The 21549-nt window shown below is 51.1% G+C and overlaps 8 protein-coding genes across 8 annotated transcripts; 5 read left to right on the top strand and 3 right to left on the bottom strand.

Moving 5' to 3' along the window:
- Window positions 1–558: 558 nt before the first annotated feature.
- On the top strand, window positions 559–3134 carry BDQ94DRAFT_122111 (protein serine/threonine kinase activating protein nimO). The gene is made up of 3 exons (XM_026763792.1): window positions 559–1167; window positions 1309–2691; window positions 2743–3134. The coding sequence occupies exons 1-3, from the start codon at window positions 652–654 to the stop codon at window positions 2866–2868; spliced, it is 2025 nt and encodes a 674-aa protein (XP_026629298.1). The 5' UTR covers window positions 559–651; the 3' UTR covers window positions 2869–3134.
- A 1698-nt stretch (window positions 3135–4832) lies between these two features.
- Window positions 4833–5941, top strand: BDQ94DRAFT_157783 (3-methyl-2-oxobutanoate hydroxymethyltransferase ECM31; the record flags this gene model as incomplete). The annotated part of the gene is made up of 2 exons (XM_026768806.1): window positions 4833–5261; window positions 5321–5941. The coding sequence occupies 2 exons, from the start codon at window positions 4833–4835 to the stop codon at window positions 5939–5941; spliced, it is 1050 nt and encodes a 349-aa protein (XP_026629297.1).
- Window positions 5942–6084: 143 nt separating this feature from the next.
- BDQ94DRAFT_122086 (ubiquitin-like protein ATG12) lies at window positions 6085–7140 on the bottom strand. The gene is made up of 4 exons (XM_026763791.1): window positions 6755–7140; window positions 6363–6562; window positions 6196–6309; window positions 6085–6147 (listed from the first exon to the last, which is right to left on the bottom strand). Exons 1-3 carry the CDS (start codon window positions 7005–7007, stop codon window positions 6250–6252), a joined length of 513 nt encoding a protein of 170 aa, XP_026629296.1. The 5' UTR covers window positions 7008–7140; the 3' UTR covers window positions 6085–6147; window positions 6196–6249.
- A 1069-nt stretch (window positions 7141–8209) lies between these two features.
- BDQ94DRAFT_138832 (E2 ubiquitin-conjugating protein UBC8) lies at window positions 8210–10092 on the top strand. The gene is made up of 6 exons (XM_026765315.1): window positions 8210–8560; window positions 8649–8889; window positions 9012–9050; window positions 9105–9219; window positions 9272–9453; window positions 9511–10092. The coding sequence occupies exons 2-6, from the start codon at window positions 8778–8780 to the stop codon at window positions 9645–9647; spliced, it is 585 nt and encodes a 194-aa protein (XP_026629295.1). The 5' UTR covers window positions 8210–8560; window positions 8649–8777; the 3' UTR covers window positions 9648–10092.
- Window positions 10093–10759: 667 nt separating this feature from the next.
- On the bottom strand, window positions 10760–11486 carry BDQ94DRAFT_167891 (LAMTOR1/MEH1 family protein; the record flags this gene model as incomplete). Its single annotated transcript, XM_026770924.1, has 3 exons — window positions 10760–11069; window positions 11137–11297; window positions 11436–11486. 3 exons carry the CDS (start codon window positions 11484–11486, stop codon window positions 10760–10762), a joined length of 522 nt encoding a protein of 173 aa, XP_026629294.1.
- Window positions 11487–12364: 878 nt separating this feature from the next.
- BDQ94DRAFT_138827 (DUF2011 domain-containing protein) lies at window positions 12365–13758 on the top strand. Its single transcript, XM_026765314.1, has 4 exons — window positions 12365–12558; window positions 12630–13146; window positions 13240–13634; window positions 13706–13758. Exons 1-3 carry the CDS (start codon window positions 12533–12535, stop codon window positions 13609–13611), a joined length of 915 nt encoding a protein of 304 aa, XP_026629293.1. The 5' UTR covers window positions 12365–12532; the 3' UTR covers window positions 13612–13634; window positions 13706–13758.
- Window positions 13759–14074: 316 nt separating this feature from the next.
- Window positions 14075–14644, bottom strand: BDQ94DRAFT_138822 (uncharacterized protein; the record flags this gene model as incomplete). Its single annotated transcript, XM_026765313.1, has 3 exons — window positions 14075–14225; window positions 14287–14391; window positions 14460–14644. Coding segments are annotated over 2 exons (258 nt in total), but the record flags the coding sequence as incomplete, so codon positions are not given.
- Window positions 14645–16174: 1530 nt separating this feature from the next.
- BDQ94DRAFT_157780 (MFS general substrate transporter) lies at window positions 16175–21308 on the top strand (the record flags this gene model as incomplete). Its single annotated transcript, XM_026768805.1, has 5 exons — window positions 16175–16316; window positions 16443–16526; window positions 16579–17967; window positions 19217–20941; window positions 21265–21308. 5 exons carry the CDS (start codon window positions 16175–16177, stop codon window positions 21306–21308), a joined length of 3384 nt encoding a protein of 1127 aa, XP_026629291.1.
- Between the last annotated feature and the right edge of the window lie 241 nt (window positions 21309–21549).

The raw sequence follows: 21549 nt of genomic DNA, 5'->3' as shown, positions 1-21549 counted from the left end.
TGGGTACTACTTAGTATAGAAGAAAGAGCAGGAGGTTGGACTAGAGGGTACGAATAAATTGCAAAAGGCACCAACAGCCAAGTCAATCATCCACAGGATCCCTCACTTAAAGAAAAAGGGATATGTGCAGATTGTTTCTGAAAGTAATCTCAAAAGCCAGCAAGCCCCAGAGAGGAATGAACTGAAAGAATGGTTCATGCTGCGCGCCGGGCGGTGGTTGTCCGGCGCACATCCCGGAGCCAAAACAAACCCGCCGGGCTCCACCGACCTTCCCTGACACGCTTAGTCGTTTCTCTACTAGTCTAGCCTGGCTTGGTCTCTCTTCTTTCCATCATCACCACCAACCCATTCAGTCTGTGTCTCCCCTTGGACCCTTCTCTGTTGTCTTCCCCCACAGACTCTCGCGAGTTTTGCTGCATTGCTTCCCCTTCTCCCAGGGCATGGCTTTCTGCTTCTCTCGCTAACTCTCACTGCCGCTCCTTATTTGCTCATCTATCGCGTCGACAATGGCCTTTTTCTAACCGAGTAATCCACCCCCCCGTCGAGACGTGTAACGCATCGCGTGCTCGCCTCCAGTGCCCCTCTTTTGCTTTGCTGGTGTCCAACTCACAGCAACTCACGCTCATATAGTGCCTTGTATTCTGTTACCACATGGCAGCTGTATTCGTACCACCTTCGCCTCGGTCTTCGCTTAAAATGTCGACTCGCCGACCACTTGCCAACGTGCCGAATGCTACCAATTCCCCTCACAGGTCAGGCCTCGTGCCTGCCAAACGTCTACGTCCAACGAGTAACCAGATTGACATCCCTTACGGCCAGCCTCCTCCGAAGAAGCAGGTAGTGGACGGTCAGGAGGCGGACGCTCGATCCCCAACCCGGACCAGGGCGTCCGCATACCAAAACACGGACTCCAAACTGTTCTTACGGCGCACGAATAATGCTCAGCCGAGTGCATTCGAAAGGAAACTGGTCGCTGTGAGAGATAAAGAACGACAGGCACAAATGAAAGGCACGAGGCACGAGAGGCCTTCTGCGGAGACCCTCGATTCCATCCGGCAGTGGCAGAGGCATTACCGCAAGGCGTTTCCTCAGTTTGTTTTCTACTTTGATAGCATCCCGGAAGATGTTCGCAGCAAGAGCTCTAGGCAGGTACTTGCATTGGGAGCGGTAAGTTTCCGTCTGGCTCGACATCTCCAACACTTGATCCTTGAAAGGAGCTGCGTGCTGAGGGTCAATGATGCCCCACCGTTCCATTGCGGAGGTTATATCTACGTGACTGCGTGACTTTACTGACTTCATTCGTCACAGCGTGAAGAAAAATTCTTCTCGCGTCTAGTGACCCACGTCGTCACGTCTCGTCCTATACCTCCAGAAAACGGTCCCACGAATGCACCTGAATACAATGCGGAGTCGGCGGAGCAAGCGGCGGCGGATGGTTCGCTGCAGACAGTAAACCCGTCCCTGCTCGAGAAGTGCGCCGATACACACCTTCATATGACCTTGAAAAACGATGCACGGCGGGAGCAGAAGGGCATGGATGTTTTACACAGAGCCCGCCAGATGGGAATGAAGATCTGGGCGATCGAAAAACTGCAGCGCATGATCACGGCGATCAATGATGGCGATGTCGGAGGGCATGATGGCCATGCGACGCGAAACAGCAATGCTGCTGGTGGCCATGCCAGGGCTCGGGGTGAAAATGATCTTTCGCAAGTGCTTCAGAATGAGCTGAATGGCCCGTCAGATCGCAATCCTCTCTCGGTGTTGAAGGAGCTGGTTATGTTCAAGGGTCCTTTCATATATGTCCATGACATGGACGAGAAGACGCGCCCTGTGATGGTGCGAGAATACCCAAAGGTTGCAAGGCGGCAGGATGGTATATGGCCGCAATTCCGAAGTGCACGGCTGGGAAAGTGTCCGTTCATCGAGGACCCGCCTACACAGAAGGACATTGACCGTCAACGTGCCCGTATAAAAGAGAGGACGGAGAGACAGGAAAGGGACGAAAGAGCTGTTGCTAATGCTGCTCCTGTACAAGACGTTCCGGACGCGAAACTAAATGCACCAGAAACTCATAGGAAGGTTACAAAGCACGAGGATAAGACTCCCGAATTGGGCCAAACAGAAGAGGCACCCCTTGAGCCCCAGCCTGAACTCCAGGACATTCAGTCGACGAAACAACTATCGCCCAGGAAAAGCTCCGAGAGCTTTGTGCCCCCGCCTCCTCAACGGAAAGGGCCATTCTTCCATGGCCGTGAACCTGCCGCATCAGGCGTACAACCCTCGAATATTACGTCCGCCATTCGTTCGCAAATGGTTTCATCGACGGCTGCTGCACCTGGTGCCAAGGCTGGCCTGAGCAAGGAAGTTCATGAACTCAAGAGAAAGGTGCTCGAAAAAGGAAATGGAGGGCTTACAGCGGGGACTATGCCTCCATCACACCACGCCGTAGATGGAGCCGCACCGTTGAAGGCGAAACCATTGGAAAACAGCCTCGGAAATATGCAACCGCCTAAAAAGCTCGTAAATGTCCCTGAGGAGGAATCAACGCAGTTGGAAAACAACGGCGCTCCCAAGCGGCGGGCCGGTGATCGGAAAACCGTAATAATACCGAAAAGGAAGGAGAGACGGAGAGACCCTAAGCCAGGTTACTGTGAGAACTGCAGGGACAAATTCGATGACTTCGAAGAGGTTAGTCCGGAGGCTCAAGATTCAGAAAAGAAGAATGCTAACCTTTGGCAGCACATTGTAACTCGGAAGCACCGCCGCTTTGCGACAAACCGAGCGAACTGGGCCGAGCTCGACGCCTTACTTTATCAGCTGGAGAGGCCTGTGAAATCTGGTGCGGAAGGTGTCCCAGGTTTATAATCAGGCCGTGCGTTCGTGAATGAAAGGAAAGGATGTGAAGTCTGTGACGGCTTGTCTATTTCCCGGACTGAACTGGCTGTTGCGTTGCCTGCGGAGATGATTTGCTGGCCGCTCAGCAGTGTTAATATGTGAAGATATTCAGCTCGCCTTCCATAACACTGGCATATACACCCGTCTTTCAATTACTCCTCACGTACAACTATCGACAGACGATGCGATTAATACTGCATTTCTATTCCTTCATCCTTCCCCTTCTTATTTCCTACCACCATTTCCTATCACAATTCGTTCTCTTCTGTAATTGGTGCACAGCCGGCGTCCCTGGATTCTGCATGCCATATCCCTACATACTCTTGACCTGATGAATGAAAAGCATCTAACGGCCTCGCCAACGACGAAATTTTGAAAGGGAGTTTGGAAACCCCACATCGATAAACCGAAAATGAAAAAAATCAGCATGAGAATGAGAAACAGGAAGGGAAATACGCAAAGAAGGGTGATCAACGCGCAATGAATAAAGGCAGGTGACACATGGGACTCATCAAAATCCAGGACATACATACATTCATGCATGCATCCATGCACACACCGCGCGCATTGGGAAGACAAGCTTATACTTCAATGGTGTCCATGATTGCATACATTTTTCTTTCTTTCTTTCTTTCTTTTTATTTCTTACTTTCTTTTCTCTTTTTTTCCTATATAGTATCCTTTGCATATTGCTTTCCTTGTTCTTACCATACCTTCATAGGCGGATGGATGGATGGGTGGATGGATGTATTCAAACAAACCGAGGGGTGGTTGCATACGAAAGACATGGCGGTACATGTCTGGACTGGTGTTGAGTTTAGTTTTGCTGCTTACGAGCTTGGTGGTTATCTTCTTCTTTTTCTTAACCTTTTTTTTTGTTTCCTTTCTCATATTTGTGTCTCACTAGTTGAGTGATCTGGGTTCAGTTTTTGTCGGCTGAACATAAGTGTGTCACTATACTACTACTACTACTACTACTAGCCTTATAGCTATAATTGTAGCTATAACATAGGCTGTAGCCATAGAAATGGAACCTACTACTACATTAGAATGCACGTGGCCTACAGTGTACACTCCTACCATCGAAGTTAATTCTTGCAGCAAAAGGAAACCACATGAATCTTATAAGACTAACAACATTCAATGATACAAAGTACAGCGTAGGTAGAAGAACTGACTCGCGCAAACCTCGGCCCACGATGCAAGTCCTCGGTCCGGAAAAACAGAAAAGAAAGCAGTGGAATCTCCTCTCCGCGCCACAATCCTGCATGTACAAAAGTAAGTATCCGATGGACCAATGACAGCGCAGCTACTACGCCCTAAGGCGGGCATAATTCATCCGAATCGGGAAAAGTGTGAATAATGCCGAAATGTTGGGGGATTGACACTAAATTATTAACTAAGGTTGAACTCTCATGTTTCTGGTGGATGATCCGGACTACGCGGCATCATCTATACCAGGGTGTGGTTATATAAGGCAGACGGGTCGTGGGGTGGCGCGTGGTTATGTGAGAAAAGTCTTGATTTACTTTGCAGCTGAACTCTTTTTGGTGAACTCTTGTGTGTTCTTCTTGTGTCAACCATTGTGCCAGGGTTTATGTGGGGTATTGAATAAGTTCCCTTTGATAACGATCCAGAATCTGAAGGAACTCTTTTTTATCTGCCCTTAAATTTTTTTTTGATTTGCTTCCGGGTAGTGACGACATTAGCCCTTTTTTTTTGCCCGCCGCTCCGTTCTCCGACTTGGTTCTTTCCACGCCCGTCGGTGCTTTGCGTACCTGCGTGTTTGCTGCTCTCGGCTTTTTGCTGTTTGCCTCCAGCTTTCCCTAGATTCGCCTCTTCAGGGGCGACTAGTGTCGTCGCTTTTCTCTCTCCTTTTTGGAAGACCCAATCTTGCTTCGTCTTTCAATTATACTCGGCTTACTGCTATCATCATGGCTTCAAGATTCTCGGCGCAATTGCTAGTGCCTTTGGCGCGGTCGTCCGTTCGCTGTCGGGCTGCATCCACTCCCGTCTTCTCGGTTCTCGCCGGCCGACATGCCATTGCCACTCCTTCTCCAACAGAGCTTCAGAAGCGGTATAGCTCTCATTCTCCGCTGGGGGCCGCCTCGGCCAATCCCCGAAAGAAGGTGACCATGCAGACGTTACGGAATCTTTACAAGAAAGGGGAGCCAATTACGATGCTTACGGCGCATGACTTCCCCAGTGGCCATGTCGCGGAAATGGCGGGGATGGACGTGGTCCTGGTCGGTGACAGCTTGGCCATGGTTGCCCTCGGCATGGAGGACACAAGTGAGATCCTCATGGATGAGATGTTGTTGCATTGTCGGAGTGTCGCGCGTGCTGTCAAGAGTGCATTCACGGTTCGTATTCTTACCGTCCTTCTTGAGTCTGTCGAGATTAACGTGTGATTTCGGCGCAGGTCGCAGATCTCCCCATGGGGTCATATGAAGTTTCCCCCGAGCAGGCTGTTCAGTCTGCCATCCGCATCGTGAAGGAGGGTCGCGTTCAGGCTATCAAGCTCGAGGGTGGTGCGGAGATGGCTCCGTCCATCAAACGTATCACGCAGGCCGGTATCCCTGTTTGCGGTCACATCGGGCTTACGCCTCAACGTCAACACGCTCTTGGAGGATTCAGGGTTCAAGGCAAAACGACCGCCAGCGCAGTGAGGCTGTTGAAAGATGCCTTGGCCGTCCAGGAAGCTGGCGCATTCATGATGGTTCTGGAAGCCGTGCCTGCTGAGATTGCCGCCCTCATTACTAAGAAGTTGCGTATCCCCACGATTGGCATCGGTGCTGGAAACGGATGCTCCGGACAAGTCCTGGTTCAAATTGATATGATCGGAAACTACCCCCCGGGCCGGTTCCTTCCCAAATTCGTCAAGAAGTATGGCGACGTCTGGGGAGAGGCTATCAAAGGAATTCAACAATACCGTGAAGAGGTTAAGAGCCGGGCGTATCCTTCCGAAGAATACACCTACCCTATTGCGAAGGAAGAATTGGCCGAGTTTGAAAAGGCCATTGAGCACTTCGGCAAGGACTAATTGCTCGCGACCCCGACTCAGAGCCATATTGTCTCATCCTGTGAGCGTTCACTGATAAATCTTTTTTTTTTCTCAAGCATAATATCATGCATATCATGTCCAGCAAGTCGTTTCAGTGATACCTTGGTATTTCGTGTTCATGTCCAAAATTCTTATATATTGTCAAATAAACTTTGACAATTTTTGTGCACAGTTGCCTTTCTAATCTCATTCCATGTTAGCTTGGTGAGGCGGATTTGGTTTAGGAAGATTACCTGTAAATAGTCAAGACAGCTGTTGCACTAATACACATCGACCTTTGCTCCCCATCAGCCAAAAGCGGGCGTCATAGAGTAAGCAACGATAAGTTGCTCGTCAGTCTTGAAACACTGAATGCTGTCAGTAAATGGGTGGCTCAAATCCACGTATCAAGGCGGCTTACCCTCCACAACCCACCAACACCTTCGTCTAACCCAGGGGCAAATACACTGTTGACATAACAGAAAACCGAGTCGGATTCTTTACAGTCCAGCTTCTTCCTGAGAAATTTCACGACTGTTTCGAACTTTTGCGAGGCACTAATCTTGAACACGCGGTTCTTCAGGATGGGAGCTGAAGGCAGTGGCTGAAAGCGCACGGTAACTGCTGCACTGTTAGTTTTCGGACAAGTATATGGCTTGTCCCGATAAGCCACATGACGTTACTAGGAAAGTGAGGGGCCAGTTTGGAGCTCGGAAAAAGCTGACTTTCGAGCGAGAAAGAATTCAAAACAATTCGAGGCAGTGGATACGTGATAGCACTCGTAGTAGATGATGACCAGAGGGTTTTACTTGCCTTTGCCCCTATCGACAGCCTCAGCATCCGCCAATGCTTGGTGGGCATCGCGGGGTAAGCTGGTTAGCACCACCGAGGCGGACATGGTCATTGGTAAGTCCGCACCGTGCTTGTCGTCTGGTATAGGTGCATTTTGGGTATTCGAAGAAGAATCAGAAGATTGTTTACGATTGGCTGGTCTGTGAGCGAGTTTGGCCTGGTCGGGTTTGGGTGAGTTTTGGGCCGAGGGGCCCTGGGGCGAAGGGGAATCCATGTCTAGCGATAGGGGGTTAACGCTGTGTAGCGCGACTTGTGCTCGAGGCTGAATGAGCAAAAAGAACAACAGACGATGTAGTATGAGTAAAATCAGCGATGGGTGATAAGGAATGGAAAGGAATGGTTTGCAGAAGACTGTTGGTGTTGATGCTGAGGTTGATGCGAGTTGTTGATGTTCCATTCCCTGGCTAGGCGCCGATGGACACCTGAGGCAGGGAGGTGGTCCAATCAAGTGGCAGGCACCATCATCCATCCATCAACGGTTTCTCTACCATGGTAAAGTCGGACGTGAAGAACAAAGCGAATCTTCAGGGCTGCCAAGGTACATGATAAGCAGGGGCGATTGCCAGCCAATCCGGATACTTCATCGCCTCAGAGGTACGCTCCTATTCAACCAAGCAACATCTTGACTATCTGATCAGTATAGTAAGTACTACTATAGGAGCACGATTTCACCTGCTCCGACAAACGGATTAGATACTTTTTCGGGCAGAGTTACATCTGTCAAGTGCCAACCGAGAAAGACCCACTGCGATTTCGACTCTAGTGCCATGAGGTAGCGATGATGCATGCATAACATCGGGCCCTTGTCTACATTGTTCGGAACACTCGCGTTGTCTTGACTCTTGGTCAATCTACACTGAACCAGGCTTTCTGACTTTCAGACAAATAAAATATACGCATGGAATGGGTTGGATGTGAAAATTGGAGAAACGAAGCAATACTGTTCCTGGATCAGATAACTAGCATAGTTACTGTTGAGATCAGTATTGTTCCTCGGCGTTCCGCTAGGGGACCCATTAGCGACGATCATCCATTCCCGGCCGGCTAGATTGAATTTTGGGCATCGGGTAGCCCTGTCAATGCGTAGACAAGAGAACTATTGGCAGTGGGAGAGGGCCATGACTATTCATTACGAGCAGACAGAGAAATTTCGGGGTCTCCAGTAACATGACAACAGAATCTTTACGTACAGAAACTATAAATACATTGAGAACGTGACTCCGGGGCCAGCTGACTGGAACATTGATTGATACGCGCCGAATGACTGGGTGGAAGCGCTGCCAGTGACCACTCTTACCGGTCATTACCAGAGCCCGTCACCTCATCCCCCCCGTGTCCCCGCTATCAGTCATACTACGTACCACCACCCATTCTATTCTTTAAGTTCCCTCTCTTCCCTTTCCTCCCCCCAATCCTCCCGCATCAACTCGCCCACTGCCTTCCAGTCCAGCAACACCTTCTCTCTCCCCAGCCTTGCTCACTTCTTCTCTCTTTCCTCAGTCCTCTTATTCCCTCCTTACTGCGATCCCTCTCGCCCGCACTTTTACACCGCTTCCTTCGATCTGCCCTATTTCTACTCAGAGTCGCCCCGCTCATTCCTTCCCCGCTTCGACCTTGGGGATAGTGTCAGTTCAACCACTTGCGCAATTCGCCTTTGATCCTAGATATCTCGGTGTCGACAGACTCGAGGACTTCGTATACCGTTATAGTTGCCTTATCTGCAAGTCATTCAAAATGAGTAGCCCGAAGCGGAGAATTGAGACAGATGTGAGTACCCCTCCCCTCGGTACCCCTCATGCCCTTGCGGCGAAAGTGGTGGCGGAAGGACTAACGCTTGGGATTTGTCCACATATAGGTCATGAAGTACGCCCTCGTACTGCTGCTGCGCTCATACCTGATAGCTGACTGACTGATATTTTGGCAGGATGTACGCACCCTTCCCCGTATCCGGCACCTATCATACTCCACCTCAACTTGGGTTGGAATGAGCACGCAATTTCGGATATGGGACAGGTCAACAGATTTCAGCGGGACTTGTGCTGATGTTTCGCATAGGTTGATGAGTGATTATGAGGTGACTCTGGTCAATGATAACAGTAAGTGCACTCAGTCTTTTGCCACCGACCATCGGACACTGACTTTGATTTGCAGTGTATGCAGACTCTGCTTGCCCTACAATCGTCATATGCACGATTGATATTGACTACTCGCTTTGTTAGGCAAGAGTTCTACGTACGTTTTAAGGGACCTGAAGAGAGTAAGATCCATACAATTTCCGACTATGGCAAATCAAACCTGCTGACATAGCCAGCACCCTTCGCCGGTGGCCACTGGAAGATCCACGTCGAACTACCCGACCAGTACCCATACAAGAGCCCGAGTATCGGATTTGTGAACCGGATATTCCACCCGAACATCGATGAGCTGTAAGACAACTTCGACAAATCTTGTGTCCAACGGCTAATCCCAGCTGCCCAGGTCGGGTTCCGTTTGTTTGGATGTCATAAATCAAACATGGTCGCCCATGTACGATATGATCAACATCTTCGAGGTCTTCCTTCCTCAGCTCCTGCGCTACCCCAACCCTTCGGACCCTCTCAACGGCGAAGCAGCTGCTATGCTCATGCGGGAGCCAAAGAGCTACGAGGCAAAGGTCAAGGGTACGTTGCCACATCATATGCGACATACTTCGTCATTCTTAGCTGACATGTCACCAGAGTACGTGGCCAAGTACGCCAGCAAAGAGGCTGTCGATGAAGCCGGGGAAGACACAGAGTCGGAAGACGAACTGAGCTCGGCAGGCAGTTACGAGTCCGGCGGCGAAGAGCCAGCCGGTACGATGGACGACGTCTAAATCTGCCGCGCTCCAGTCTGTCTTAGACCATTCGCGTCTTGGCTTGGACATTGCACACCAGTATATTGCATAGGCATTGTTGTCTATTATCTGTTTTCGGTGTTTACTATTCCTGCTTTCTCTCGGGTGTCAGGCGGAAAGGCGTTTCTGGCGGAGTTCTGTCATTCAAGGTGCAGCAATCGACTACGATGGTCACGAGAAGGTGGGCTAATGGGCGATCGGATCATGTAGCGTTGGAGGGGTGAAATAGCAGGAAGTCGACCGTCTGTCGATCCGTATCTCTTTGATACCAGCGACTTCCGCGGTCTGTTCAACTCTCCACCTCTCGCAGATGTTCCAACATAAAGACTGTATATCGCTAATGGGAGCATTATTGTTATACTCTATTTAGATCCACTACTATTAGTAGCATAGCCTAGCATACATAGCCCGTTGTTAAAGATGTTGCGTACGTTTCATATCATACAGCAAACGTTTTATTTTCAGCTGTTTACTAGCAGTGCTGCTGTACTGAAGTTAAGAGCGATCTGCGATCCAACCCAACCAGACTAGACAAGACAGGTTCGAACAAAGGAAATGCACAATGAAAGCTCGGTGGAGGAAGTAGTAAAAGCCGCAGGCATCAGCCTAGGCACAGAACAAGGGTATAGAAATAGAAGAAGTAGAAGTCAAGAAGAGGAATGTAAAGAAAAGCGCCGATGGCTAAAGGGAGAAGAACAGAAGAGTTGACCCCGTCGTCGCCGGCGACCCATCGCGATGCGCGAAGAAAAGGAAAAGGGGTATTAAGGGGATGATGTAGAAAAAAGCTGCACAAGAAAGCAGTAGAAAAAAAAAAAAAAAAAAAAAAAAAAAAAAAAAAAAAAAAAAAAAAAAAAAAAAAAAAAAAGAATCAAAAAGAAGGGGGTAAAAAGGTGAAAAACAATCAAACACGTCAAATGCGATAAGTGTTGTCACGCCTGTCCATCACGTTCGTCCAGAAGTCCGTCCATCCACTGCCTTGCCGTGTTTCATCTAGTAGTAGCGCCCCCGATAACACACCACCACACGACACCTATCACATTTGACCTGCCATCATCTGCGCAACCCTCCCCCATTTTAAATAGTTATATCGGTCATGTAACCTTCAACACTCCAAACACATCTCTCTTAGCAGCACCGTCTTCGTCCGTACTCGATCCCGGCCGCGACCGATTCTTGCGCGTATTTATCACCACCTCGCCCCAATGTTTCGGGACCGTGCCGCCCGCCTTCGCAGCCGGAGAGGAATGTTTCTTTGAACGGGCCGGTGTCGAGTCGGTCGTTATTACTTTCACGGGCGGCGCCTCGCCATCGGAGGATGAAGGAGGGGGGACAGTGCTGGGGAGGGTGGCGCGAGGTTGGAGATGCGGTTGGGGTTGGAGGGACCAGATGTCGATAACGGAACTGTTGCACGTTATCAATATTGGACTATACTCTATCTCAGTCATACTGGTGGTGAAGGGTGGCTCACTCTGATGTCCGCTGGCAGATTGCTTCGAGGGCTTCTCGTTCGCGCTTCAGGTAGCTGGGGTCTGGGTGATTGCCTTGAGTGCTTTGGTGGAGGGCGCCGTAACCGTAGCCCGGTTGGTAGATGTCTTCATCGAGGAGGCGGGAAGATTCGGGGTGGTTGGGCTGTGGTGATAGAGATAAGTTAGTTTTGGCATCTAGATGATGGATCGAAGAGGGTTGATGATGTCAAGCGCAAAGGGAGGGAGGAGTGTTGGTTGCGTGCGCTTGTTTTTCGGCAAAGAAATATAGGAATGAACTTACATCGTGGGGTTCCTGACGATTACGTCCTAGACATGAGGCGCAGATACCCATTTGTGCTGATCAGATCGGCGGAATAGAGGTGGAGGCGCAGGGGAGATGTTCAGTGACGGTAGGTGGTAGTGGTTGGAACGGCTTGATTATGAACGGTAGTAGTGTCGGGCTCTGGTGAAAAAAGTGCGAGGCGAATGAATGACTGGAATGAGCGTCTGGATGTTGAATTGGATGTAAAAACGCGCCGGGCGGTGATGCTCAAGCGGAGATGATTTGCGAAGGTGGAATGCGAGGTTGGTTGGGTGGGTGATTGAGATCTTGGGTCACTGACTTGAAGGAGTGACGGTTTGGATAATTCGGTGGGTTGGGAGTGGCCCGTGCGAGCCGATGTCATCGGAATCGGGTACAAGTATTAAGTATGAGTGCCTTGGAATGTCCTGAATGATAGTCACTGAAATCTATCTCTGATCAACCATCTTCAAAGTGTAAGCAGCAATGGCCTCAGATACTAAGTTTATGTTGCGTTGCATGGTATGCCAGAAGATTCGCAGGTCACCAGAGGGTTATACTATCACATGCCTGGTGGAACAATCATGTCGTCGTATGATCTTGAACCCTCAGAGTCGACTAAATCAGGGGGCATCTTAGCTCGGTAATCGTTACCTTTGTAGCTCGAACAAAGCCTATACAACTAGCTACTGGTCGCATGGATTTATTTGCGCCTATCACTGGAAGTGATATAGCATAGATACATAGATCCCAAATGCATTATTCGCAAGCAGTCCTAAAGAGCACAACAGATGTATACATTCTACACGTATGCTGGAGCAAACCCCCACTGTAGCATATCACATACACTTTAACATTGAAAAGAAAAAGTAGTAAACGTATGAAGTCCAATATCAATCCACTCTTCCCCGTAGAGATAAAGAGAAACCCATCAATCCTCCGAACCCGTGGCCGCACTACACCCGCCCGTGGAAATAAGCACTCACCACATCCGCCGACAATTTTCACTCCACCACCGCAACACCATCAACCCCAGCTGTCATCCACCACTCTCCTCTGCCAAACACTCAATCCCACGCAAAAGCAGACAGACAGACATGTTCGACCTCCCCAGCGCAAAGCGGTACGTCAAATACACCAACCTACTAGCCTCAATTCCAACTTCAAACCCACTAACCAACGCCCCAACCACAGCGTCCGTCGCGAAGAACTCCTATCCCGAACATCCACCTCCCCCTCCCCCTCTCCACCCCCAGAATCCTCCCTCACAGACGTCCACCAACGTCTCGGCGCCCTCCTAGACATCGACGCCCTCCTCGCGCCACAACCCGACCCATCTCCGCAACCAACGACCGAAGCCAACCCCGACGAAGACGAAGAACAAGAGTTCGAGTTCCGACTGTTCAGCGCCCCCACAAAATCCGACTCTAAAAAGGAAGAGCAAGCAGCTGTCGAGTCCAGCACAACTCAAGCCCAGAAATTACGCATCCGGGTACGCTCACCCACGCCCGGCGCCGTGGGAGTGGAAGATGGACGCTTTGTGAATCCGTTTCGCGGATGGGGGTACTATTTCTCTGCGCCGGGGGCGATGGCTGGGGTTAAGGAGGATGAGTTACGGCTGGAAGAGGAGAGGTTGAGGGAGAAGAGGAGACAGTTTGAGGACGTGGCTGTTTCGGGGTTGCAGGTGGTGGGGTTTGCTGGTGTGGAGTGGGTAAGTCTACTTTTTTTTTTTTACTATCTTGAGCTCTATTGGGGTGGTTGAGTGGTTGAGTGGATGTTTTTGCTGACACTTTCTGCGCTCTAGCCTGGGTGTCATCTCCCGTGGAGGGTTGTTACGCTGAAGAGTGAGAAGAAGGGTAAGGGTGCGGCGGTGACGTGCGAGAAGGACCCTGCGGAGAGGGCGCCGACGTCTTTGAAGAAGCCGGGCAAGAAGCGGCGGATTCAGTTGCGGAAGCGGGTCTCCGCTGCGGACGAGAGAAAGAAGAAAGAGGAGGAGAAGAAGTTGTTGGAGGCGGAGAAGCGGAACCGGAAGAATCGCGAGAAGAAGATCAAGCGGAGGCAGAAGGCGAGAGAGGAGAAGGCTGCTAAGGCCGCCGCTGCTGCTGCGGCTGGTGGTGGTGAGGCTCCGGCTGGTCAGATGGATGTGGATGTGTCTTCGGATGAGGGCAGCGATTGACGGGATTGGTTATTTTATTGAGTGTATGTTCTTCTAGCTCAGTTTCCGCTTATGATACCCAGGTTGATATCGAATCATGGATTTGATTGATCAGATCTTCTTGATTTTACTACAGAATACACTGCGAGAGATTGAAATACTTGCTTCACGCGGACAGACTGAATTATTAGACTATGCGGATACGCATGGCTATTGAAAGCAGTACAGGGTATATGAAAGGTGGATATCAAGAGAAGAACAAAATGAAATCAGAGCAGTCTATGCTGGGGTATGAGAAGATGCAAAGGGAAGGAAATTATGCACGGCGAAGGAGTGGATGATGCATGCAGGGAGCTGCATCAGCTGGAGCCGAGAGGCAGATTATTTGGTTTCTTTGTCTGCGCATGGTCTGTCAGTCATCCATCTCAACTGATCATTGCGGGAACTGCTCGACTTACCAGCTGCGTCTCCAGCAGTCTCAGCGGGCTTAGCAGCGGCCTCAGATGCACCAGCAGCGGCTTCCGCATGGGTTTCCGTCTCAGGCTTTGCCTCGCCAGCCGGGGTCTCCGTCACCTCGAGGGTCGGGGGAGCGGCAGAAACACCTTCGGACTGAGGCTCAGCGGGCTTGTCGGCGGCTGCATCATGGCATGGTCAGTAAGCGGTCGTGAAGAACTGCGTGACAGTCGCAAAACGTACCAGGAGTGTTATCAGCAGGAGCAGCAGCGCCTTCAGGGTTCTCCTCGGCAGTCTTCTTCTTCTTGAAGATAGCCTTGAGCTTGTTCTTGATGTTCTTGAGGAAGGCTGGGATGCAGGGTCAGTTGAGCAGTCCATACGCGCGCACGCAAGATGATCTGCGGGGTTTCACTCACCAGGCATGGTGACAGTTGGAGGGGTAGTAGATAAAGGAGGGGAAGTTCGGTATACACGAGTAGTTTGGGATGGTGAATGGAAGGATCAACAACCACAGCGGGGAGATGCAGCAGGAAAGTGTAGTACAGAGAACAAAGAAAGTCAAAACACAGAAGACAAGGACAAGAAAGAGGGAAAAAAAGAAGGCTTCATATGGCCGTAGTTATGTGTCCTCCACGTGACGGGGGGCACGGTCCTGATGTTGATCGCCAGCGCCCTTAATCTGCTCTTCGATGCCTCCTTTCTTTTCGCTTCAGGACCCTTTTCCTAGTAACTACGACGTCCTGCCTCATCTCCCCCCCTCTCCATGCCCCCGCCGACCACTGCTGCTGATCCACTGGTGCCGTCATCTAAAGGCTTACCTATTAGTCATGACAACTAACTAAACTAACTAATCCTCTAGCTACCCCTGGGTCTATCCAAGCAACTACTCTATCTAGGGAGTTAATATACGAGGGATGGGCAAGTGCATCGGCACCCCGCCGCGTTAGTAACCCTCGGTTCGCGCATCTATTGCCAACGGAGCAGTTGATCCCGGCTCGACTATCCTGTTCTTGCAGTGGTGGCTGCTTCTCAAGAATAGCAATTTAGCTACTCGAATTATGGAGACCATCGCACTTACTTCCTGTCCAAGCGCCAGGGGGTTCAAAGTTGCGAGTCAGGAGAAAGTACTGCATCTCTTTTTTTTTTTTTTACTCCTCTTCCTCCTGGATCGACTTTTCCGATGGCCCTCCTTTCAGGGGCAACCCTTATCGTGAGAATGACCAAGCGCTGTCAATAAAACCCCGACAGAGAAAATGTACGAGGATCTAGTCGACCATCACGGCCCCACTTTTACTTTCGCGAACAATCCTTATTCTGCGCTTATTTGGGACTATTAGATGAATTGGGTTGCCGTGGGTGGGGACCTTGTATATAGGGCACGGAAATTGCCCTACTTCAGGTCAATGGACTCACATAGCCGTGGTGGTGGTGTTCTGAGAGTTGGAAATTGCTGGAGCACTCTATCTTAGAAGGTCCGGTTGACTCCTTCAAATCTTCGTATATTGTTAGTTTGTTTCATCTCTGCATGCACGATGCGCCCGTTAGCAAGCGAGAATCTTGGCGGTGCGCCGTTTGCGAGTCCATAGGCCTTTGTTCAACAGTCGGCCGACATGGTGTGTGCAGCACTCGTTAAGACTGTATGTATGGTTCTCGCTTTCAGCCGTGTCTAATATTCCATGTCACGTACATTGAATGCTCCGTTCATGCTTGCAGTCGGTGTCCAGTGACGAACGAGTTGTTGTCTACACTATACTAGGTGAAATGACTGACCAGGCCAGAAATAGAATGATAGGTCGAGTGCAAAAATAGGACTTGCCTGTTTGCCTGAAGAGATTGTGAGAGTAAGACCTGTTCGCCGGATCAGGGGGTGAGGGGGAAGAGAAGGGAACTAGACCAAGAGTCTGTTCAAGTCTGATCCATCGTAAATACGACCGGGTCTAGAGAGCCATGGTCAGAAACCCGCCAAAGTCGAGGATAGCTCACATCAAGGTTCAAGCAATAACCGTGGAAGGGCAAGTGTCCGACCGCCCCATTCTGAGAGCTCTGGGATTCGCCGAGAGCTTCACTCTGCCGAAAGCTACGAAGCAGAGACGGCCGTCATGGTGGACGTCGATAAGCTTGGAAGCGGCAAATGATCGGTCGCGTTATCGCCCGCTCTTTATCGGACCGCCGCCCGAATAACCGCCGCTCGGCCAAGTTGCTCACCAACCAACCTAAACCCAACCCACCGGTCCACCGTTGTTGTATACACGACAGGAATATTGGTGGTACAGGTATGCGCGTTGATCAATCCAGAACAGGGGCTCCTGATGAACCTCGAGGAGAGCCGGTGTCTGAACAGACGCCCCTCCTTGGGGATCACACGCCGAATGAACCAGTGCCTTCGGGAGACTCCGAAGTTCCCTTGGCCGAGGAACCCAGCTCGAAAGAGCTCATCCTAGTCTTGGGAAGTATCTGGGTCGGAGTCTTCCTGGCTGCTTTGGGTATGACCTGTCCTACTACAGGTTCCCCGTTCGCTGAAGCTGACGGTTTTAGACACTACAATTGTCGCTACTCTCACTGCCCCCATCTCGTCCTCCTTCCAGTCCTTCACTCTGCTGTCCTGGCTCGCTACCTCCTACCTGATTTCCAATGCCGCCTTTCAACCACTGAGTGGGCGTCTGACTGATATCTTCTCTCGACGGACTGGGCTGGTCTTTTCGAATATCTTCTTCGCAGCTGGGAATCTAATATGTGGTCTGGCAAAAACCGAGGGGACTATTGTACTGGGGCGCGTCATCGCCGGTATCGGTGGTGGCGGTCTAACTGCGATTTCGACCTTTGTCACCTCCGACTTGGTGCCTCTACGAAAGCGTGGAGTGTGGCAGGGCATTGGTAACATCTGCTACGGAGCCGGAAGTGGACTGGGCGGTGTGTTTGGAGGATGGATCAATGACACTCTGGGATGGCGATGGGCCTTCTTAATCCAGGTCCCTTTCGTCGTGGTGTCCGGCATCCTCGTAGCGGCCACGGTACGAGTGCCGGTGAAGACCACTGACAGCGCCAAATTGAGACGGGTTGACTTCCTCGGAGCGCTCACTCTGGTTGCAAGTCTCGTTCTGCTCCTGCTGGGGCTGAACACTGGTGGAAACCAGGTCCCGTGGACGCACCCTCTCATTCTTGTCTCGTTGCCGCTCTCCGCGGTATTCTTTGGCCTCTTCATCTACGTCGAGGCCAACATTGCGTCCGAACCGGTTATTCCTGTCCGGTTGCTTCTAGACCGGACGGTATTTTCAGCCTGCCTGACCAACTGGTTCAGCACGATGGCCGTTTTTGGGCTTTTGTTCTACCTGCCGTTGTTCTTTCAAGTCCAAGGCTTGTCTGCGACGAGTGCGGGCGTCAGGCTGATTCCCCAAGCCATTGGAACCTCACTCGGCTCACTGGGATCGGGAATCCTGATGCGGTCGACCGGACGATACAAGATCTTCAGCCATGTGTCCATGGCGCTGATGACTCTCTCCGGTGTGCTGATATGCACGCTGTCACTCACGACTTCGTCGTGGCTACCCTTCATCTACTTCTTCCTGATGGGTACGGCCTATGGGAGCATGCTGACCATTACGCTGGTGGCACTTATCTCTGCTGTAGACCACCAGCATCATGCGGTCATCACATCCGCATCCTACGCATTCCGCAGCACCGGAAGCACCATTGGCATCACCGTTGCCTCTGCCGTGTTCCAGAATGTTCTCAAATCCGGACTTTGGTCTCGGTTTGGAGATCGCGAGCATGCTGGCGAGCTGATTGGACGGATCCGCGATAGCCTCGAGGAAATCCGGAAGCTCCCTGCAGACTGGATCCCGGGGGTGTTGGATTCGTATATGGACTCTTTGCGCGCCGTATTTCTGACGTTACTGGGACTCAGCGTGCTGGGGGCGATAGTCAGTATGGGAATGCGCGAACATAAGCTGCACTCGAACTTGGCGCGGAGGGAAGAGTAGCGGAGAGTATAGAACAAAGAGAGAATGATGATTGCGGGCGCGATGTGTAAAAATTGCAGACAGCGTAAGAGATAGAGAACATAGTACTTCTTACTTCTGCCGTCCATTCCTACCGAATAGAACAGTAATAGCGACATCATTATCGGGTCGAGGCTGCAGGTTCCACCGCCCGCCCGCCAATAAGCGCCCGTCTCTTCCGCAGACGAACCAGGAGTTCCTCCCCAGCGCAGCCTCTGGATCTTCCATTAGTTGAAGACGAAACATTCCTCCTCCACTGAGGTAGAAGTGGCACGACTCTCCTCCTCCTCCTCTTCGCTTCTTTTTTTCCCTCTCCTCTCACTTTCCCCCCGTCTCTCCTTAATCTCCTCCTTTCCGATCAATCAATCCCCGAGTCACCTTAAACCGATACCTGCACGAGAACTTGGGTGGCGTTGAAAGTTGCGCTGCAGACGTGGCGACGGCACACCTTGGACTCTTGACGCCCAAGCTCCGGTTGCTAACTGGGTTTCATTAACAACTAATTAGTCCGCCCTGCAAGTCCCGCTGCTGCTTCACCCGACACACCGCTTCCTCCCTAGCTTGTCCGATCAGCCCACCCGTCAGTCAACACGTACTGCCTCCAGATCCGCAGTGCGGTCCGGTTCCTGCCCTCGTCTTGCGGTGCATGACTTGGGCCTACTAGTTATTGGTCTCGCCTGGAGGGAAAAGGAGACAGAGAGCTTACATTGGGTTGCAATTGATCGACAACTAGCCCCGGCTGGCCGACTTATATACAATCGTCACCTAGGTGGATTTACCTTTTTCTGCTGCAGGGCATTTCCTTCGCCGTTCTTGCGCACTGGCTGCGATATCATCCTTTCGACGGTACACCAAAAGACTAATCCGGGGTTTGCTGGCTGCATAATCCCTGCAGGCGACAGGTTCTGGACGGTTTTACTTTTCTCTCCAACGAATCGTGACGTGACTGGACTATATTACCGCGGGATCTGCGTTTAGATCATTCTCTGCGACATATTTCTTTTTCCTTTCCCTCCCCACTGTGATGGCTGTCGGTTTTGGCGCAACTTTCACCTCAACATCGACTGGTGTCGCAACGGTGGTTTCAAAGGGTGTCTGGTCGACGGAAATGGAGGTCACTACAGAGCAGGGAGGAAAGTTAACTGAACATAACACTACGATCCCCATGCAAATAGATAATCAAATACAAGAAGCCCCGAGCTCTTCTCCTCGTCGTCGGCGGCGCTTACTCCTCTCCACCGAGAGTGCCTTCGTCGACAACATACTTCCATCGCTGGTTCAGAATCCCGATATCGAAATACGATTGATCACCGACGAGCCCTCCGCCCTTCTGTCGGGCGCAAGCAAGGTTCCTCATTATATGGACACAGTGGATAGTCAAACATTCGAAAAGAAGACTGGGGCTCGGAAATGGCTAAAGGCCAAGGCGGCGGAATTGTGCGAGTGGGCTGATATGCTGTTGGTTGCGCCGATAGACGCCGGAGCGTTGGGGTCGATGCTGTATGGTTTGACCAACACCTTGACGTTGGCGCTCCTGCGGGGTTGGATGTCATCCAAGCCGGTAGTTCTGATCCCTGGCATGACGGTCTCGGAATGGCACCATCCGCTAAGTAAAAGGCAACTGCGAGAGGTGGCAGATTTCTGGCCATGGATAAGTGTGGTGTCGCCGGTGCTGTGGGAATCGGTCAGTCCGGAGGAGCTGGTTCAGTTACCATGGGAAGGTCTGAAAGAACTGCATGAGGTTCTCGAACGAACTTTGGGCCTTTCATTCACTCAAGTCTTCACTAAGCCTGGCCAGCTTTCAGATCCGACATACCCGACCGGCATGTCAGAGCAGACGCCTGGCGACGCGGCGTCCACGGTATCGCGACACCTTCTGCATCGAAGCAGTAAACCGGAAAATGGCCCGCGCTCGCTACCCATGGAGCTATGGCTCAACATCTTCGAAGACCAATTACACGACTGGGAGATCGCAAAGGCAGTTGGCATCCCAACCAATCTGCCCGTGCCGAAGGAATGGCAAAATCACCTGTTAAAGATGTCGACCCCCGCCTCCTTGGAATATACCATCCTCAGAGGATCCTTTGCCGCAATTAAGAAGCGCATTGACAGCCTGCCACGATGGAAGCCCCTCTCCGACCTTGTATGCCACCTCATCTTCAAATTCTCTCGCACCGACATCCTCTCTTACCTCACTGAAAACCACCTCGATCTACTCTGGACCACCTCTCGACTCACCAACCTCCCATACCGCGCATCCGCCATCTACGGAAACCCCAACATTCTCACTTGGTGGCGCGATGCGCCCGCCCTTCCTAACAAAGAATACATCGCCGACGCAATGGATGGGGCCTCCCGCGCCGGCTTCGTCAACGTCTTAGAATGGTGGCGAACCTCCGGCCTCGAACTTCGGTATACCGAGCGCGCACTCGAAGCCGCCAGTGCCGAAGGCCGAGTAGCCGTCCTCGCCTGGTGGAAAGCCGCCTCGGCCAACGCACCCCCTTCCAACCCTATCCCCCTCAAAGTCGGCAAGTCCGTCCTTCTTGCTGCCCAATCCGGCCGCACCGCTTCCCTAGCCTGGTGGGACGCCTCCGGCATTCCCTACAGCCATGGTGAATCCGTTGCCCGCATCGCCAGCACCCACGGCCACGTCCACGTCCTCGAATTCTGGCACCGCCTGAAAGGCGCCAAAATGATATTCGACAGCCAAGTCCTCGTCGGGCCCACCAAGAACGGCCACGACAATGTCCTGGAATGGTGGCGTCGAAGCGGTCTCCGCGTCGAGTTCAAAACCTGCGATATCGAAGAAGCTCTCGAAGACGCCGACCCGGTTTCCGGTGCTGAAGAACGTGTTCGTAGATGGTGGGCCCGGAATGGTCTTAACCTGGGTGTTGGGACGAGTGAGTGGATGAAGACGAAAGTGTTGTGATTGATTAAGGTTGTGTTCTCCTACTCCTTGTTAAGATACCTCTTTTCCTTCCTTTTTCTTTCTTGTCCATTCATGCAAACGTGACCGATAGTTATTCTATAATACCCCGTTATCTTCTTCGTTTCTTCTCCGCTGGCGTCTTTTCTACCATTCCACACCCTCTGTTTATATTTCTCGTTGCATGAAGGGCCTGGGCTGGTAAATGTTATCGCATTGCATGTAATTGTGCGTGGGGAAGAATAGGAACTCGGTATTTAGCGTTGGTCTCATTGTTGTGCCTATCATGTAGGATAGGTAAAACACAATTCTTGTCTACAATCACCCTCTCATTCGAGTAGTACTACGAGTTTGGGTCTATTTGATCTAAGCCCAAACAGATACGGCGGGATGATGTCTGTTGCTGAGTTCTGAAGCATACTAGTACCTGAGGCGAATGCTCTGATTTGGAAGTCTTGGTTGCATAAAAATACCAAATGGAAATTGCAAAAGTATAATTGATAATCATATTATAGTGTGATACTGCTAGTGTTAGATACTATCTTCATCAATTTGTAATGGTATTCATGCAATCCTGTTTGT

Source organism: Aspergillus welwitschiae (genome assembly GCF_003344945.1).
Source record: "Aspergillus welwitschiae strain CBS 139.54b unplaced genomic scaffold BDQ94scaffold_7, whole genome shotgun sequence".
Taxonomy (NCBI): domain Eukaryota; kingdom Fungi; phylum Ascomycota; class Eurotiomycetes; order Eurotiales; family Aspergillaceae; genus Aspergillus; species Aspergillus welwitschiae.
Note: the sequence above shows the minus strand (reverse complement) of the source record. Positions and strands in the feature narration are given on the sequence as shown.

Bases quoted from the DNA above. Each gene is read 5' to 3' on its own strand.
- BDQ94DRAFT_122111 (XM_026763792.1), top strand. From the start codon at position 652: ATGGCAGCTGTATTCGTACCACCTTCGCCTCGGTCTTCGCTTAAAATG. The intron at 1,168-1,308 runs GTAAGTTTCCGT...CATTCGTCACAG, and splicing joins AGGTACTTGCATTGGGAGCG to CGTGAAGAAAAATTCTTCTC. The intron at 2,692-2,742 runs GTTAGTCCGGAG...AACCTTTGGCAG, and splicing joins AATTCGATGACTTCGAAGAG to CACATTGTAACTCGGAAGCA.
- BDQ94DRAFT_122086 (XM_026763791.1), bottom strand. From the start codon at position 7,007: ATGGATTCCCCTTCGCCCCAGGGCCCCTCGGCCCAAAACTCACCCAAA. The intron at 6,563-6,754 runs GCAAGTAAAACC...ACAGTGCAGCAG, and splicing joins GGCTGTCGATAGGGGCAAAG to TTACCGTGCGCTTTCAGCCA. The intron at 6,310-6,362 runs GTAAGCCGCCTT...GACAGCATTCAG, and splicing joins GTGTTGGTGGGTTGTGGAGG to TGTTTCAAGACTGACGAGCA.
- BDQ94DRAFT_138832 (XM_026765315.1), top strand. From the start codon at position 8,778: ATGAGCACGCAATTTCGGATATGGGACAGGTCAACAGATTTCAGCGGG. The intron at 8,890-9,011 runs GTAAGTGCACTC...CTCGCTTTGTTA, and splicing joins GACTCTGGTCAATGATAACA to GGCAAGAGTTCTACGTACGT. The intron at 9,220-9,271 runs GTAAGACAACTT...CCAGCTGCCCAG, and splicing joins CACCCGAACATCGATGAGCT to GTCGGGTTCCGTTTGTTTGG.
- BDQ94DRAFT_138827 (XM_026765314.1), top strand. From the start codon at position 12,533: ATGTTCGACCTCCCCAGCGCAAAGCG. The intron at 12,559-12,629 runs GTACGTCAAATA...CCCCAACCACAG, and splicing joins GACCTCCCCAGCGCAAAGCG to CGTCCGTCGCGAAGAACTCC. The intron at 13,147-13,239 runs GTAAGTCTACTT...TCTGCGCTCTAG, and splicing joins GGTTTGCTGGTGTGGAGTGG to CCTGGGTGTCATCTCCCGTG.